The 15911-nt window shown below is 44.4% G+C and overlaps 1 protein-coding gene across 3 annotated transcripts in view; it reads left to right on the top strand.

Moving 5' to 3' along the window:
* The window catches only part of PRKCE (protein kinase C epsilon), a 534912-nt gene extending 520680 nt beyond the window's left edge, over positions 1–14232 (top strand). For all 3 annotated transcript variants that reach the window (XM_045011041.1, XM_045011042.1, XM_045011043.1), the window contains one exon: positions 11078–14232. In XM_045011041.1, coding sequence (XP_044866976.1) covers positions 11078–11224 — 147 coding nt within the window. In that variant the 3' untranslated portion in view covers positions 11225–14232. The remainder of the gene's footprint in view (positions 1–11077) is intronic.
* Positions 14233–15911: the final 1679 nt, after the last annotated feature.

Consider the following 15911-nt stretch of genomic DNA (forward strand, 5'->3'; position numbering starts at 1 on the left):
TCTGCATTTGTACATTTCAGTGAGTGTTTCTGGCCACTTACTACACACATTGGGCCAGAACTTGCTGCCATAGCAAATCTTGACAATCTTGCCATTGACATCATAGGATCAGGCTGATTTTGTTCTTGTCATGTACGGGCCGATATGTGTTTACTTATGCAGCATGTTTTCATAGTACGTTTGTTCAAATCCTAGCTATTTCTGTATCTTTTCATTTCAAAGGGAAACATGGGGCATTCACAGTTCAGATTTGCCTCAAATGGATTTAGGGAGAAGACTGAATGCAAAGAATTTTAACCGTCTTACTATAGTCTCACGCCTCAGAACATCAAATAAGATGGGTATTTATTGTAGTTTATAGAGAGAGTTTCATATTTTATTGACTCTCAGTTTATGATCATCAGCGTATGTGCTGACAGGTGATTTTTGTCATTTGAAAGTTTGTTACATGTTTGCATTTCTTTTGGTTTGCTACACTTGTTTCTGTGGATGGAAGTAGAAAATTCAGTGTTGACCTAAATGGCAGTACAGTACAGAAAGTGAAAATAAAACCAATGCAATAGTCACTGTGCAAAGAATCCATGTTCAGTGCATGCTCATTAACATGTACTGAAGTTCACATTACTCACTTACTAACTGCATATAGACGGTGCTTAAATTGGTCGGAAAAAAGTGTGGTAGGGAGATCTTTCAGCATCACAGCCAAAATAAATGTTCGTGTACTTGGTCAGACAATGCTTAAAGTCTGCCTTTCAGCAACCCAGCTTAATTAAAACACATTTTTTTCCAAAGTCTTTTTCCAGACAGAGCCCTTTGTGAGCCCTTCCACTATATGACCTGCCTATAGAGATTCAAGACAAAAATTAGCATTTTTAAACGTGAAGTAGGATTCCCTTGTGTAAACCAACACACACCATTGGAGACATCTGACTAATAACAGTGTTCCTTGAATGAGACAGTCTTTTAACAATTATGTTGTGTCTGTGTCCTTTTGAACAGCACTAGTAACTTTAAGTCAAATTAAAAATGGCCTTCTTGCAAATGTCATCTTATCTTACAGTCAGTTTTGTTCATTAGTTTGTTAATTTGTAATGTTATATATCTGCTCAGGAAGTCACACCATTTTGAGCTTACCAAAGGGTAAACAGGGTCACTAATGTGGTCAGTGGTTGGCTGTGAGCTCTCAAAAGCACATGTGTTACAAAAGGGGATGATGGTGATTAAGCAGGTGGCACTCTTCCTTTGGAATCGATATCTTCTTCTTCGAATGCTTGCTCATATTGATTCCAATTAGGTGTGTGCGCGCCGCGTGCACGATCGTCGGAAGATTTTTACCCTAGCAACACTTGGTGGGTCAGCCGGGTCGACCCCTGGAGTGGCGCTGTTATGGCACCGGATATATACCCCTGCCGGCCCATCGCCCCTTCAGTTCCTTCTTACCGCCCGTGACGGTCGTTGGAACTGTGGAGCGCGGCTTAGCTGATCTCCACTTCCCTAGCTTTCCTCGTAGTTTCTCTATAGATAGTGATTGATAGTTCAATAGTTTACAGTTATAGTTCGTTCTTAGTCATTTGTGTATAGGTAGTGTATATAGTTGTTGGGGGATCGGGGATTATCCCCTTTCCTCCACCCCAGGTCACCAGGTTTCAAACTGTGCTTGGCGTTCCAAAAGCCGATGCCAACAGGGGATCCCCACGACTCCTGTCTCAAGTGCCTCGGGGAATCCCACCTCCCTGATAAGTGCCACATTTGTAAGTCCTTTAAACCTAGGACCGGGAGCACGACTTTTGTTTGAACAGCTCCTCATGGAAGCGGCACTTAGTCCAGCGCCCTCGGTACTGAGCGCGGGACAAACTGCATCAGTTTGAAGCGTTCCTTCAGCTCCAGAGCGCTCCGGTACCGCGAAAGACACCCGGCACCGGGCCCCTCCGGTACCGATGACATCACGGCACCAATCCTTATCTCCACGGCCCAGGAAGCAGCTCAAGACTTCTGCTGCCTCGGCACCGTCACTACCTCAGCCAGAGCAACTGCCCACATCGGATTGCCCAGCTCAGTCTTCCACCGTGGCACCGATGGTTACGGCACCATCGATTCCGGACCCACAAGGGCCGTCGAGTCCGGTGCCCCAAAGCTCCCCGGTACGCGCCGTGGTCGAGCTCGGTCTCCCACCAACCCCGGAGACTTTCTCCACCGCGCATGAACTTATTGCACTTACGGAGCCGGCCCTGCCTCAACCCCCGGCACCGCCGGTGCGGGTTATACAGTCCATAGGCAAGCCTGCCCTGATGAGGCCGCCGTCCATGGGAGTCGCTGAGAGGCACCGATCCAGATCCCAGTCCCGCCGACGATCCCAGTTTCACTGCCGATCCCGGTCCCGGCGCTGCTCGCAGTCCCGGCACCACTCTCCATCGTGGTACCGGTTGCACTCGCGGCACCGCTCAGCCTCTCGTTCGCCTGCCCGGTACACCCGGTACCGATCCGGTTCCCAGCACCATTCCCGGCCCTGCTCCTCCCGCAGCCATTCTTGGCAAAGGAGATCAAGATCCCGGTTGACCTCCCAGCACCGCTACGGTCGTAGGTCCCGGTCCCGATCACGGTACTGATACAGCTCCCGGTACCGCTCTCCCCGGTGCCATCTCGCGACCTGTCAGCTCAGGTCACGGCGCCCACTCAAGGACTCTCAGCAGCCCTTTGGCCTTCGAGACACACTTCAGCATCGTCTCAGGCTGGTAGCGGGTATTACGCACAGGGTCGTGACTCGGAGGCAGCCAGACACGCCTTTGCAGAGGACCAAGGTCATGAACAAGGTCCCACCCAGTGGTTCTTCTGGACACCTTGGGCGTACCAACAAGCCCAAGGTGTTCCCCCGGCTGCACCACGATCTGCCTCGGAACACCGCGTGCCAGAGGCGACCGTAAGCCGACCTCCCCCCATGGGCACGGATGATGATGCTGAGCCGCCAGCGGATACCCAGGCCCCACCTGCGCCCGACATCGGTCCGCAAGAGCAGGAGCCCCCGCAGGACCCTCTCGTCCTTGGCCTTTCCTCTTCCTCCTCCCCCAATGAGGCAGTGGCGGGCACGTCCTCCTCTGACCCTCCCCCAATTGACCTGAGGGCTCATCAAGACTTTCTGCGAAGGGTGGCGCAGAATATGAACTTACAGGTGGAGGAGGTCCCTGAGATAGAGGACCCAGTGGTAGACATTTTATCGGCAGACGCCCCTACCAGGGTGGCCCTGCCCTTTATCCGCACTATACAAGCTAACGCGGATATGATCTGGCAATCTCCAGCCTCCATTCCTCCCACGGCCAGAGGGGTTGTGAGGAAGTACATGGTGCCTTCTAAAGGGCACGAATACCTATTTGTGCACCCTCATCCTTTCTCCTTAGTGGTGCAATCTGTAAATGAGAGGGAACGTCATGGCCAGAAAGCTCCTACCCCCAAGTCTAAGGAGGCTAGGCACCTGGACTTGTTTGGCCGCAAAATTTACTCTGCAGGGGGCCTACAGCTTAGGGTGGCAAACTAGCAAGCCCTCCTATGCCGGAATAACTACAATACCTGGACTTCCATGGCAAAATTCACGGAGCTTATTCCACAGGAGTCTCGCCAAGATTTCGCGGCCCCCTGCTGGAAGAGGGGAAGAAGGTAGCGAGAACCTCCCTCCAAGCTTTTTTGGATGCAGCGGATTCCGCTGCCAGAACTCTGGCTTCAGGAGTAGCGATGAGGCGCATCTCCTGGCTCCAGGTGTCAGGCCTTCCACTTGAGGTACAGCAGACCATACAGGACTTGCCTTTTGAAGGCCAGGGGCTATTTTCTGAGAAAACTGACCGTAGGCTTCAAAGCCTGAAGGACAACAGAATAATTATGCGTTCCCTGGGGATGCACACCCCAGTGACAAAGCGCAGACCCTTCCGCCCCCAGCCTCAACGTACCTACCCTGCCCCCCCAGGCCATGACAGGACTTCGGCAGAAGACATGGCCAGGGCAATCGCAGGAGGCAGTCTGGTCCCCAAGGGGGTCAGAACCAGGGCCCCCCCAAACCACCGATGGGGCCCAAATAAAGCTTTTGAAGAGGCGCCCGAGGACGGCACACCAGTCCTTTTCCTGGATCCTTTTCCTCCCTTCCACAACTGCCTCATTTCCTCCCTGCATGGTCCCAATTGACATCAGATCATTGGGTTCTGCGCACAGTGGAATTGGGATACCACCTTCAGTTTGTTTCGCCCCCACCTTCCCACCCCCTCTCCCCGTCCCTCTTCAGGGACCCCTCTCACGAGCAATCCCTCTTACAGGAGGTCCAGACGCTCCTAGTCATGGGAGCTATAGAGGAGGTACCAAAAGACCTGAGGGGCAAGGGGTTTTATTCCCGCTACTTCCTAGTTCCCAAAGCAAAGGGAGGTGTAAGACCGATCCTAGACCTGCGAGGGCTCAACAAATGCATGCTAAAGTTGAAGTTCCACATGGTATCCCTGGGAACAATTATCCCGTCCTTGGATCCGGGAGACTGGTATGCCGCCCTCGATATGAAGGACACGTATTTCCACATCGCGATTTACCCACCATACAGGCAGTACCTTCGCTTTGTGGTCAACTAGCAGCACTTTCAATTTACAGTCCTTCCATCCGGCCTCTCTACGGCCCCACGAGTTTTTACAAAATGTATGGCCGTTGTCGCGGCCTCCCTCCGTCGTCGTCAAGTGCACGTCTTCCTGTATCTCGACGATTGGCTCATTCGAGGCATCTCCGAGATGCAAGTGCGGCGCCATGTGGGTATCGTCAAAGATCTCTTCAGCTAACTAGGCCTGATGATCAGCCTCGAGAAGTCCACTCTGGTGCCCGCTCAGAGGATAGACTTCATTGGAGCGATTCTGGACTCCAATCTCGCCAGAGCCTGCCTACCACAGCCTCGATTTCAGGCGATGGTAACAATAATCCAAGGCCTCCACAACTTCCCGACGGTGTCGGCTCGCACTTGTCTCGGTCTCCTAGGCCACATGGCCACCTGCACCTTCGTGACCAAACACGCCAGACTACGCCTCCGTCCACTTCAAACTTGGCTCGCCTCAGTATACCGGCCAGGCCGCGACAGCCTGGACACGATCCTCATGGTTCCCAAGGTCATATTGGGCTCCTTGGCCTGGTGGATGATTCCCACCCTGGTCTGTGCAGGGATGCCATTCCACTCACCACAACCGTCGATGGCCCTAACCACAGATGTGTCATCTCTGGGTTGGGGCGCCCATCTCGGGGGTCTCCATACTCAAGGCCTTTGGTCGGCTCAAGAACTGTCCCTGCATATCAATGTGAGGGAGCTGAGGACGGTTCGTCTAGTGTGCCAAATGTTTCAAGAGCATCTCCAAGACCGTTGTGTCTCAGTGTTCACGGACAACACAACGGCCATGTTTTACATAAACAAACAGGGCGGAGCACACTCCTCCCTCCTTCGTCAGGAAGCCATTCACCTCTGGGAGTTCTGTGTAGCCCATTCCATCGATCTGGTAGCGTCCTTTCTCCCAGGGGCTCAGAACACCTCTCGCGAGAATCGGAAATGCCATGTGTTCTGCTCCTTCCAGGGACGCTCCCCGGGCTCACTCTCGGACACGTTCCTGATACTGTGGAAAGACCATCTCCTCTACGCCTTTCCACCGTTCCCGCTGGTCCACAGGGTCCTACTCAAGCTCCGCAGAGACAAGGCCCATCTGATTCTGATCGCTCCAGCGTGGCCGAGACAACACTGGTACACCACATTGTTCGACCTATCGGTAACCGACCCAATTCCCCCACCCCTCTGGCAGGATCTCATTACACAAGACCACGGCAGGCTTCACCACCCAGACCTTCAGTCTCTTCACCTCACAGCATGGATGCTGCATGGTTAAGCCAGTCCAAGTTACGTTGCTCCACCTCGGTCCAGCAGGTGCTCCTGGGTAGTAGGAAGCCTTCCACTAGGTCGACATACCTGGCCAAGTGGAAGCATTTCTCCTGCCGATGCGCTCAGCATAATACTGTCCCCATGCAGACACCAGTTCCTACTGTCCTGGAATATCTTTGGTCCCTGAAACAGCACGGCCTAGCGGTCTCGTCCATAAAGGTACACCTAGCAGCCATTTCCGCCTTCCATCCCGGGGAGTCTGGGCACTCTCTTTTCGGACCCCATGGTTTCCAGGTTCCTCAAGGGCCTGGAGCGCTTGTTCCCGCAGGTTCAATGTCCGTCCCCAATGTGGGACCTCAATCTGGTTCTATCCCGGCTCATGGGGGCCCCCTTCGAGCCGCTAGCCATGTGCTCGCTGCTGTTCCTCTCCTGGAAGATAGCCTTCCTTGTCACCATTACATCGGCAAGGCGAGTGTCCGAGCTTCGGACCCTCACAGCGGACCCCCCGTATACAGTGTTTCATAAGGACAAGGTACAGCTGCGACCCCACCCCGCCTTCCTTCCTAAGTTGGTGTCTGCCTTCCACGTCAATCAGGACATCTTCCTCCCGGTCTTCTTCCCGAAACTGCATTCCTCACATCGGGAGCAACAGTTGCATTCCCTGGAAGTTCGTAGGGCTCTTGCCTTTTACATCGAAAGAACAAAGCCCTTTCGAAAGACACCTCAACTCTTCGTAGTGGTGGCAGACCGGATGAAGGGCCTTCCGGTCTCCTCGCAGCGAATTTCATCTTGGGTGACGTCTTGCATCCGTGCTTATTATGACTTGGCTCACGTTCCAACTAGCCAGCTCTCTGCCCATTCTACTCGGGCTCAAGCCTCATCTGCCGCCTTCCTGGCCCATGTACCCATTCAGGAGATATGTCGGGCAGCTACCTTGTCTTCTGTGCGCACCTTCGCGTCACACTACGCATTGGTGCAACAGTCCAGAGATGACGCGGCATTTGGTTCAGCAGTGTTGCGCTCTGCGACATCTCACTCTAACCCCACCGCCTAGGTAAGGCTTGGGAGTCACCTAATTGGAATCAATATGAGCAAGCACTTGAAGAAGAAAAGACGGTTACTCACCTTTGTAACTGTTGTTCTTCGAGATGTGTTGCTCATATCTATTCCAAACCCACCTTCCTTCCCTTCTGTCAGAGTAGCCAGCAAGAAGGAACTGAAGGGGCGATGGGCCAGCAGGGGTATATATCCAGCGCCATAATGGCGCCACTCCAGGGGGTCGACCCAGCTGACCCACCGAGTGTTGCTAGGGTAAAAATCTTCCGACGATCGTGCACGCAGCGCGCGCACACCTAATTGGAATGGATATGAGCAACACATCTCGAAGAACAACAGTTACAAAGGTGAGTAACCATCTTTTTTTTCAAGGTAGAAGAGGCACTGTGCTTCTGGAGATGGCTAAGGACCTGACCACCTGTGGTCATTAAAGGTCACAAGGCACTTTTCATAAGAATACATTTGTTAATGCTGGGACCTCAGTCAAATTCAAAATGGTTGGCTACTTTCTGCCCACCTGCAGTTTCATCAGGGCATAGTATCCTTCACTTCCTGTCAGAAACTGTTGTGTAGTTGCTCTGTCTCTCTGTCTCTGATTCATTGGTACAGTTCACTTGGGTTGGACATGCATATTGTCCAGACAACCCAGAAAAAATGCAATTTCTGAAACCAAGTGGACTTTCCTTGTGACATATGCTATATGGGAAGTCAGTTTCCATGGACTACTGTGTTCCCCTTGGGCTTCCACCAAGAAGCCTGACTCACATTCCATGTCACCTGCCAATTCCTCTGACTTTCAGTACCCACTGGCTTTGCTGCCTTGGTAGTTCCCATGAGAAAATCCCATTGTTGCCAACTCATGATATTATCAGAATCCTGTGATATTTGGTGTTTTTCTTAAAGCCTTAGCTCCTGGAGTCATGTGATTATGATTTTTAATCCCATCTCAAGATTTTTTTGTAGCCTTACTCATGAAGTTTGAATGCTTAGGGTTGGCTCTACTGGAATCCCATTCCCTTCATATACTTTTTGGTTACATCTACACTGCAGGTAAGTGTAGATGTAAGTGGGATTCCCAGCTTGCATACACAAATTTGTGTGAGCCCTTATCAAGCTAGTACGAGTATAAATAGCAGAGTACCTACAGTAGCATAGGCATTAGCAGTGGCAGCAGCCTGGCTTAGCTATGCCAATTATGTACCATGGTGGGTAAACCATGCCACTGCTGCCACTGCTTACACTATTGCCGCTACACTACCGTTTATCTAGTGCAAGTATGTGTATGCAAGCTGGGAATCAAACCCCTAGCTCATAGTGTACGTGAAGCCTTAGAATCTCTCTCTTGCCAAGCTCCCTTCTACCTTTCAGGATCCTTTCTGGGTGACAGCAGCAGCCCTTGCTGCCTTCCTTCTGTGCTCTGGTTCTGCAGCTTTAAAATTGTGCATGCTATGGGCCTATGCAGCACCCAGCATGCAAGAATGTTAAAACAGCAAAGCCAGGAAGAAGCAGTAATGCACTCAGACTTGTTTGTTCACAGTGGATGGGGCACCGCAAAATAGAAGGGGCTTCAAGAAGAAATGGCCTAAGAAGACAAATCTCAAATGAGGATTTTTGCTTAAAAGAAGCAATGGTTATGCTTTTTTCCTTGCATTAGTTAATCTATTCAGTTTTGTTTGTGTCCCACTCATTTTTGTCTGGTTTGAGTAATTGCATTGTTAGAGGCCTGCTAGAATATGCAATGCAGGTTGCTCTATACTAGTCCTATTATATCTATATTTATATCTATGTTGAAAAGTAGATAATTGCCTCCATATCTAAAACAAACAGTGAAAAATTCTGAGGCTCTTCTTCAGTCTTTTCCTAGACAAAAGGCCTATTAAATCATTGGAAATTTTGCCCACATTAGAAACTCAGTGCCAGATTTTAAAAGGCTCCTGAAGATGCAAATAAGTACCGCATGGCATTTTAAAAGTGCCCAGGTGCTTAACTCCCAGTGAAAACAAGATTTTTTAAAAAGTCAGTGGGAGTTAGGAGCGTAGGTGCTTTTGAAAATACCATTTCACAACTATCTGTATCTTTAGGCCCCTAAATACTTTTTAAAAGTTGGCCCTCAGTTTGCTGGGCAAATGATTTATGATGAATGCCTGTTTGATGACTTTAGCCTCTCTTTTTGTTTGCAAATTCCCAGCGAACAAACCACAGTCATCATGAATATATTCAATGAAAATTAGTTCTTGAAAAAATTCTTGTTCTACAACTTGTCCACAGGTTATTGGCTGTGCGTATTCAGTGCTAAAAGTGTGAACATTGGATAAGGGTTCTGGTGCATAAAATCCTTACTACAAATTTGAAAGTCACTTTCTGAAAATACTCACTTACGATTTTCTGCTTTGGTGAACATGTCTGACAATGAACTCATTTGCTAGGATATTCGCAGAGAGCACACAGAAGAGGGGTGTGAACACAGTCAAAAGCAAATTCATATGATAGTTTCCCCAATATTTTCCCATCTGAGTAAGAATTCACTAAGGACTTTAAAGCCCGTTGTTTTTAAACTGTATAGAATGAGATCCTTATGTACTAGGTTAAAAAATATATATCAATTTTTTTCACTTTAGCATTTTAAAGGCAGTACATAGGGTGTTATAGTATCTTCAGAAATCCCATTAGCAAGTAGGTGGATTTATACGTTATTCACTGCCCATCACTTAGAAAATCCTGTAGTGCCCAAATCGTAAAGAGATTCTTCATTTTAAGTAGGGGAGTTATTTTGCTATGACAGATAAATTATCAGTATATAAAATCTATGCAGCCAAAATAGATTATACTAGTTACTATGACTATTTGACAGATATGAGAAAAGTCAGTTATGTGAAATAAAGAAAAATATTTTTCTAATGCATCAGTAGAGTTGACCAGCTAAATAATGCTTTAATGGGTATATTCTTGCATTAGCATTAGCAAGAGATATAGATATGTATTGAAAGGAGATAGATATACCACTTTTGTATGTAAATATATTTAGAATATGATTTGACACAGTACATTGTAAGTCAGGTTGCTACTGTATTTCTGGTATCTTAATCTCAAAAATATCTGTCTGATTTTAGGATTGATACTAAACCAGTTTTAAAATGGCAGTTTTGCCTCATTGAATATCGTTTGGTTCAGCTGTAACTATTCTGAAATGTTTCATGAAACATAGCAAAAGAATGGACAGCCGTAAAAGGTCTAAACAAATAAAAATGCCCATTCCTTTCAGTGAGGCTGTGCATACCTGAAATATGACTGCATTAATGTGGAATGCAAGAACACTGCAGAGCTCAGGAAACTGGTAATGAGAGATGGAGCTTTTTACCTCTCAATCACATCTTCAAGTCACTTCTGTGTGGGTAGTGACTGACCATAATCACTGTCATGTGGTTGTTCAATGATCTATGTGAAATGAGTTGGTGTTCTTAGTCCAGCTCCTATTTGGTAGATATCCAAATCACAGTGATTGCCAAGAAAAGACCAAGGACTAAATGGCCCTGGGGTCATAGAGAGAAATCCTGTCCCTATTCAACTCAATGGGAGCTTTACCCCTGATTTCAGTGGGGCCAGGATTTCAGCTCTAGAGCTGATTCATACAGATCATATTAATAGGGCAGCATGGGGAAACGTGAATTGCCTGTGCTGAGCCTCCAAGATGTTGAGTTTAGGACCTGTCATGAGCTCTACATTTACATTTTAAACACAAATGTAACCAGCTCAGTCAGGGCTGAAGTTTGTCTTGTGGGGAAGACAATTCACTTTAATCGTCTCAAGTGTGATGCCATTAAAACCGTAGAAAAATGTCAGAGTAGGAAACGGCCATACTGCTTACCATACCATTTCTTTGATAATGACTCTTAATCTCAGCTTCCTGCTTTCTCATCATATCACGACCCCTTCGCGCTCCAGAAACCAGTGGGGCTCTTTGAAGTCACTGTGGCCTCCTTTGGTAGCTTATCCCATATGTTTGTTATTCTTTGTGTGAAATAGCTTTTCTTTATCATTTCAGAAAATTCTGCTTATTTCAGCCCCCCCCCAAAAGCAGTTTTGATGTTTATTGGTTTTAGTATCTTATTTGATTACTCACTCACCTTTTTATACTTTCCTCCCCAGAAAACCAAAAGGGATGTAAATAACTTTGATCAAGACTTTACACGAGAAGAGCCAGTATTAACGCTAGTGGATGAGACAATTATAAAGCAAATCAATCAGGAAGAATTTAAAGGGTTCTCTTATTTTGGAGAAGAGCTACTGCCATAGTCAGCAGTGGGCTGCTAGATGAATGATGCTGCAAGAAGTGGTCCTAAGAAGATCCTCCAGTTACTGAGACTCACTAGATCAAGAACTACTTCTCTTACCATGAGCCCGTATCCCGATTTAAACTATATATTTATTATTTTCCTTTAATCGTCTGATCTGAAGGCACTCTTAATTTCTGTCTCACAAACAATGCAAAACAATTTTGTATCAGAAATTGTAGATGTAACACACTGCCGTGCTTTTGCAATTTGCAACCTTTCTGTGACTCATAACGTCTCCCAGAAAGGACATCATTTGCATCTTTTCATGAAACAAAAAGAGCCATACTATTTTAAAACAGAGATTTAGCAGATTTTATTTCTCATCCTACAACAGTACATAATTGCCATACATCTTTAATTAAGAGAGAGAGAGCCATTTCTTCTGCACTGGTGATTACAACAATGTTTGTACTCAGATGTGAAGAAGACAGTTATACACAGTTCTGTGGTAATTGAAAAAGTCTACTTTCTTAGATGTGCAATTACTGATCACATACATATGCTTTAACGTACTGGGGTGCAAGCATAATGTAAAACTATCCACCAAAAACAGGCCTAGCTAATTTTTCATGATTAGTAGTTAGGAATAAAAAGAATCATGAAGATAATGTAAAAAGTTGCTTAAAATAGGAAATCAGATACTTTATAGACAGGTATTAAAGGGCTAAAGTATAAGAATCGATCAGTTCTCCAAAAGCCTATAATAGCTTTAACAAAGCTACATAGGTTTACTACAAATTTGACAGGTAATTGGGTAAACATTACTTTTCTTTCTTAGTAAAAGTTTGTACCCAAAGCAAACATTGGCAGGCATGGAGGTGTTTTAAATTACATGTTTCTAAAAAATAATAATCCTTTGTATTCAATTTGAATGATAACAATCCTGCTTAATTATGTGTATTTATTTTTCACAGCAGTGTGTTACTTTTGCACACTTTTACAAAACCATAGTACTACTGTTTTTAATGTTTAAAATCTAATATGAAAACTGTGCTATTAGAAAAACACAAAACAAAGCTTAACATGGATTATGTGAAAGTGTGTTGAAAGACTGAAGATCAAACATTCAAAAACTGACATTATGGAAAGATGTAAATTGATTTTCTTGTGTATTAATTGAAGTGGTAACTCATGTGGACAATATTACTAATGTGAAGTTACCTCCTGTAGATATGCTAACAGTGTTATGTACTTATATTTCCAGAAGTACCCTGTGTTTTTTGTGTACATGTATCGCTGAGGTAATTTTATTATATATTTTACTGGACTGAGTGAGCAGTTAATGGAATCCATTTTAATTGTTGCACATGGATTTCCAGCTGCACAAAAAATATATATACTTGTTACTGGCAAAGTGGCACTTAAGAAGCTTTTTTGCCTTTTGTACAGGTGAGATTTTGTATATAGTGTTTGCTGCAAGGCCTGTGGAATTCATTGAATATAGAGGTATCAACTGCTGCATGTTCAGGCATATTATAAAAACTTTAGTCTATGAAAGAATAATTATAATAATGTCCATGTGCAATACTCTGTATGTGTATTGGTTCAAGTTACTGTCAGAGAGATGAGGTTTTTTTTTGTTAAAAAGATGTAGACATATATTAAGCTATACTAAATCTCTTTTATATTTCTCTTCAACTCTATGCTATGATAGAGCTAGGAAAGAGAAAGGAATGTTACAAATTGTGGTGGACAAAGTGCGAGTCATTGGCTTTAAGAGAGAAATCTTGGTCTCAAGCAAATGAGTTAGTTTGTGTCAATTATGCGTCTGGCTGCTCATAGCCTTTGTAACTGATGACAACATTCAGTTCCATTTTGTTTTTTTAAAAACTCAGGTGTAATTATTATATATATTCTTATGATGATTTCAAAATATTAAATATTATGCTATATCTATTCATGTGTTGTCTGGCCTACAGGTGTAATAATGGATCGAATCTTTAGATTAATTTAATTTATCTTCAGTAAATTTATGTACTGGGAAAAGACTAGCTTCTGGAGTTGAGTACAAGCACAGAAACATTTTAATGATTACATCATCTCATTTTTTTTTCCAAGGAAACTGTTGTAACATTGCCCATACATTTTCATGTGTCACTACTGGCTCTGTGTAGTTTTCACCACCTGTAGCTTTTGTCATCCAGGCAAGAACTGATCACAGTGCTAAGTGTTCTTTTACATAGGTGAATAGAATGAAGAAAAATGATTGCATAGCGCACTACTGTTTGTAAAATTAGAGGCCTTTATACAAAATTATTAGCATTTGCTTTTGGAGAGTAAATACATTCCACAAAGCTTTTGTGAGCAAACGGTTTAGATCAATCCTGTTTTTAGTGTGAAAATCATGAACACACATTTCTATTACCAGAGGCCTTGGCACCTGCATTTGTTTTGTAAGGATGCTAAGTGAGGAGTCAAGGAGGTCAAACTTTTGCATGGGCAGATGTTTCTTCAATACAAGTAAATAGATCTTCTGTGTGGGGTTTACATTAGGAGGTTTGTCTGTTACCTTGAACATTTTTTTAAAGATAATTCTTAAAAATGGACATGCTGTTACATTTCTGTAAAATCTTTCCTGATCTTTTTTTGTAAAATGAGTGCAAAATGCCAAAAAAAAAAAGAGAAGAATCCACTGTTTCTTGTTTTTCTTCCATATAGATTTTATAAAAAGTGGAAACATTTTTTCCATAGAGTGAAAAATAATGAATTCTCTCCAAAAAGCTAAAAAATTACCTCTTTTTAAATTATGGGCAGAATAGCTCTCGTTAAATATAAAATGTATTCAGTTTTAGAGTTGGGGTTGGCTGGGTTTTTTGGTGAGGCTTTATTTGTACAGGATTTCTTTTTCTTATGGATGTAATTCGAATCTCTTGCCATTCATTAGTGTTATTTCATCGTAAACATTATTACTGTGCCAAATGTACTGTATTCAAAAGGATGTGAATGTGTATTGTTTCAGAACCTAATAAATACAACGATGTTAAATCTTATTTTTTCTAAGTCTTCATGACCAATTCCAATGGAAGAAGAAAACATTCTTTACAAGGCTGAAGAAAGAATACTTTTTCATTATGCTGGGATTTTTTGTTTTGGTTGGTTGGTTTTTGTGGGAGGACATTTTGTAAAGGGGGATTTGATAAATAAGGACCCAGTACTAAGAGGTACTGAGCACCCTCGTTAAATGGTCTTGATTTGCATTAGTTAAATGGTTTGTCGCCCTTGAAAATACGCGTGAAGGACAAATGGCAAATTGTAAGCTATTTCTCATTTCCACCATGTATGTAAATGTTCAGCCTCAGCATGGCAGCTACCAGCTCATTGTCTTTGGCAGAGAGTTTTCCAAACTGCTTCGAACTACAGCAAATATTAACTAGCTTTAAAACAGCAAATTCCTTACATTTCATTCAAATATCTCTTTGCTCATTTCCTTCAGCTTTTCCTTATTATCACTCCAGTTTGTCCCTCACTCTCAGCCCCCTTAATTCCACTGAGCCTCAGTAACTTTGGCTTTCAAGGGACATTCATTAACAAAGGCCGTGCCATAACACATTTTTGCAGCTAAACAGTTATCAAGCAACTTGATATTCTGGATATACAGTTGGAAGAATATCTTGTCTTTTCATGAGGGCAGGGGACTGCACTCAATGACCTCTTGAGGTCCCTTCCAGTCCTAGAATCTATGAATCTATAAGGTGAGTGAGATAATATATTTTATTGGATCAACGTCTAGGTTGGATATTAGGAAACATTATTTCACTAGGAGGGTGGTGAAGCACTGGAATGGGTTACCTAGGAAGGTGGTGGAATCTCCATCCTTAGAGGGTGTTAAGGCCTGGCTTGACAAAGCCCTGGCTGGGATGATTTAGTTGGTGTTGGTCCTGCTTTGAGCAGGGGGTTGGACTAGATGACCTCCTGAGGTCTCTTCCAACCCTGATATTCTATGAACATCTGTTGGTGCAAAAACAAGCTTTCGAGGTACACAAAGCTCTTTGGGTCACTTTTTGTCTTTTTGAGGCAGTTGTTCAAAACCCAAGCATACAAAGAATGTAACTGCCATCTTACAAGGCAATAGACTTCATTATTCCCCTAGTATATTAATCCATGTCATTTTTTCTGTCCGCTTTTACCCCTCCCGCTAACTTTTCTTTTTTTTTTTATAATTGGAGATATACCAATCTCCTAGAACTGGAAGGGACCTCGAAAGGTCATCGAGTCCAGCCCCCTGCCTTCACTAGCAGGACCAATTTTTGCCCCAGATCCCTAAGTGGCCTCCTCAAGGATTGAACTCACAACCCTGGGTTTAGCAGGCCAATGCTCAAACCACTGAGCTATCCCTCCCCCCGGTCTCTAAAACATAAATATTTAAAAAAGGCTTTCTTCTTTGCTAGTGAATTGTAAGGTGCTGAGAGACTGCTGTCTTATGGATAGAAATGCAACTCACTCTGATTCACTGTACATGCTGGGAGAGCTGTACTGAGCACATGTATATTTCAGAAGGATAGAATCTCTCTCAAATAGAAACTCTGAATATATCTACCTACTTATGTGGCTCTCATCACCATAGTATCTGAACACCTCATGGTCAATCATGATTTTATTATCAGAACACCACAGTGTATTATCCTTGTTTTAACAAATGGTAAACT

The sequence above is a fragment of the Mauremys mutica genome, chromosome 3, assembly GCF_020497125.1.
Source record: "Mauremys mutica isolate MM-2020 ecotype Southern chromosome 3, ASM2049712v1, whole genome shotgun sequence".
In the NCBI taxonomy this organism is placed as follows: Eukaryota; Metazoa; Chordata; order Testudines; family Geoemydidae; genus Mauremys; species Mauremys mutica.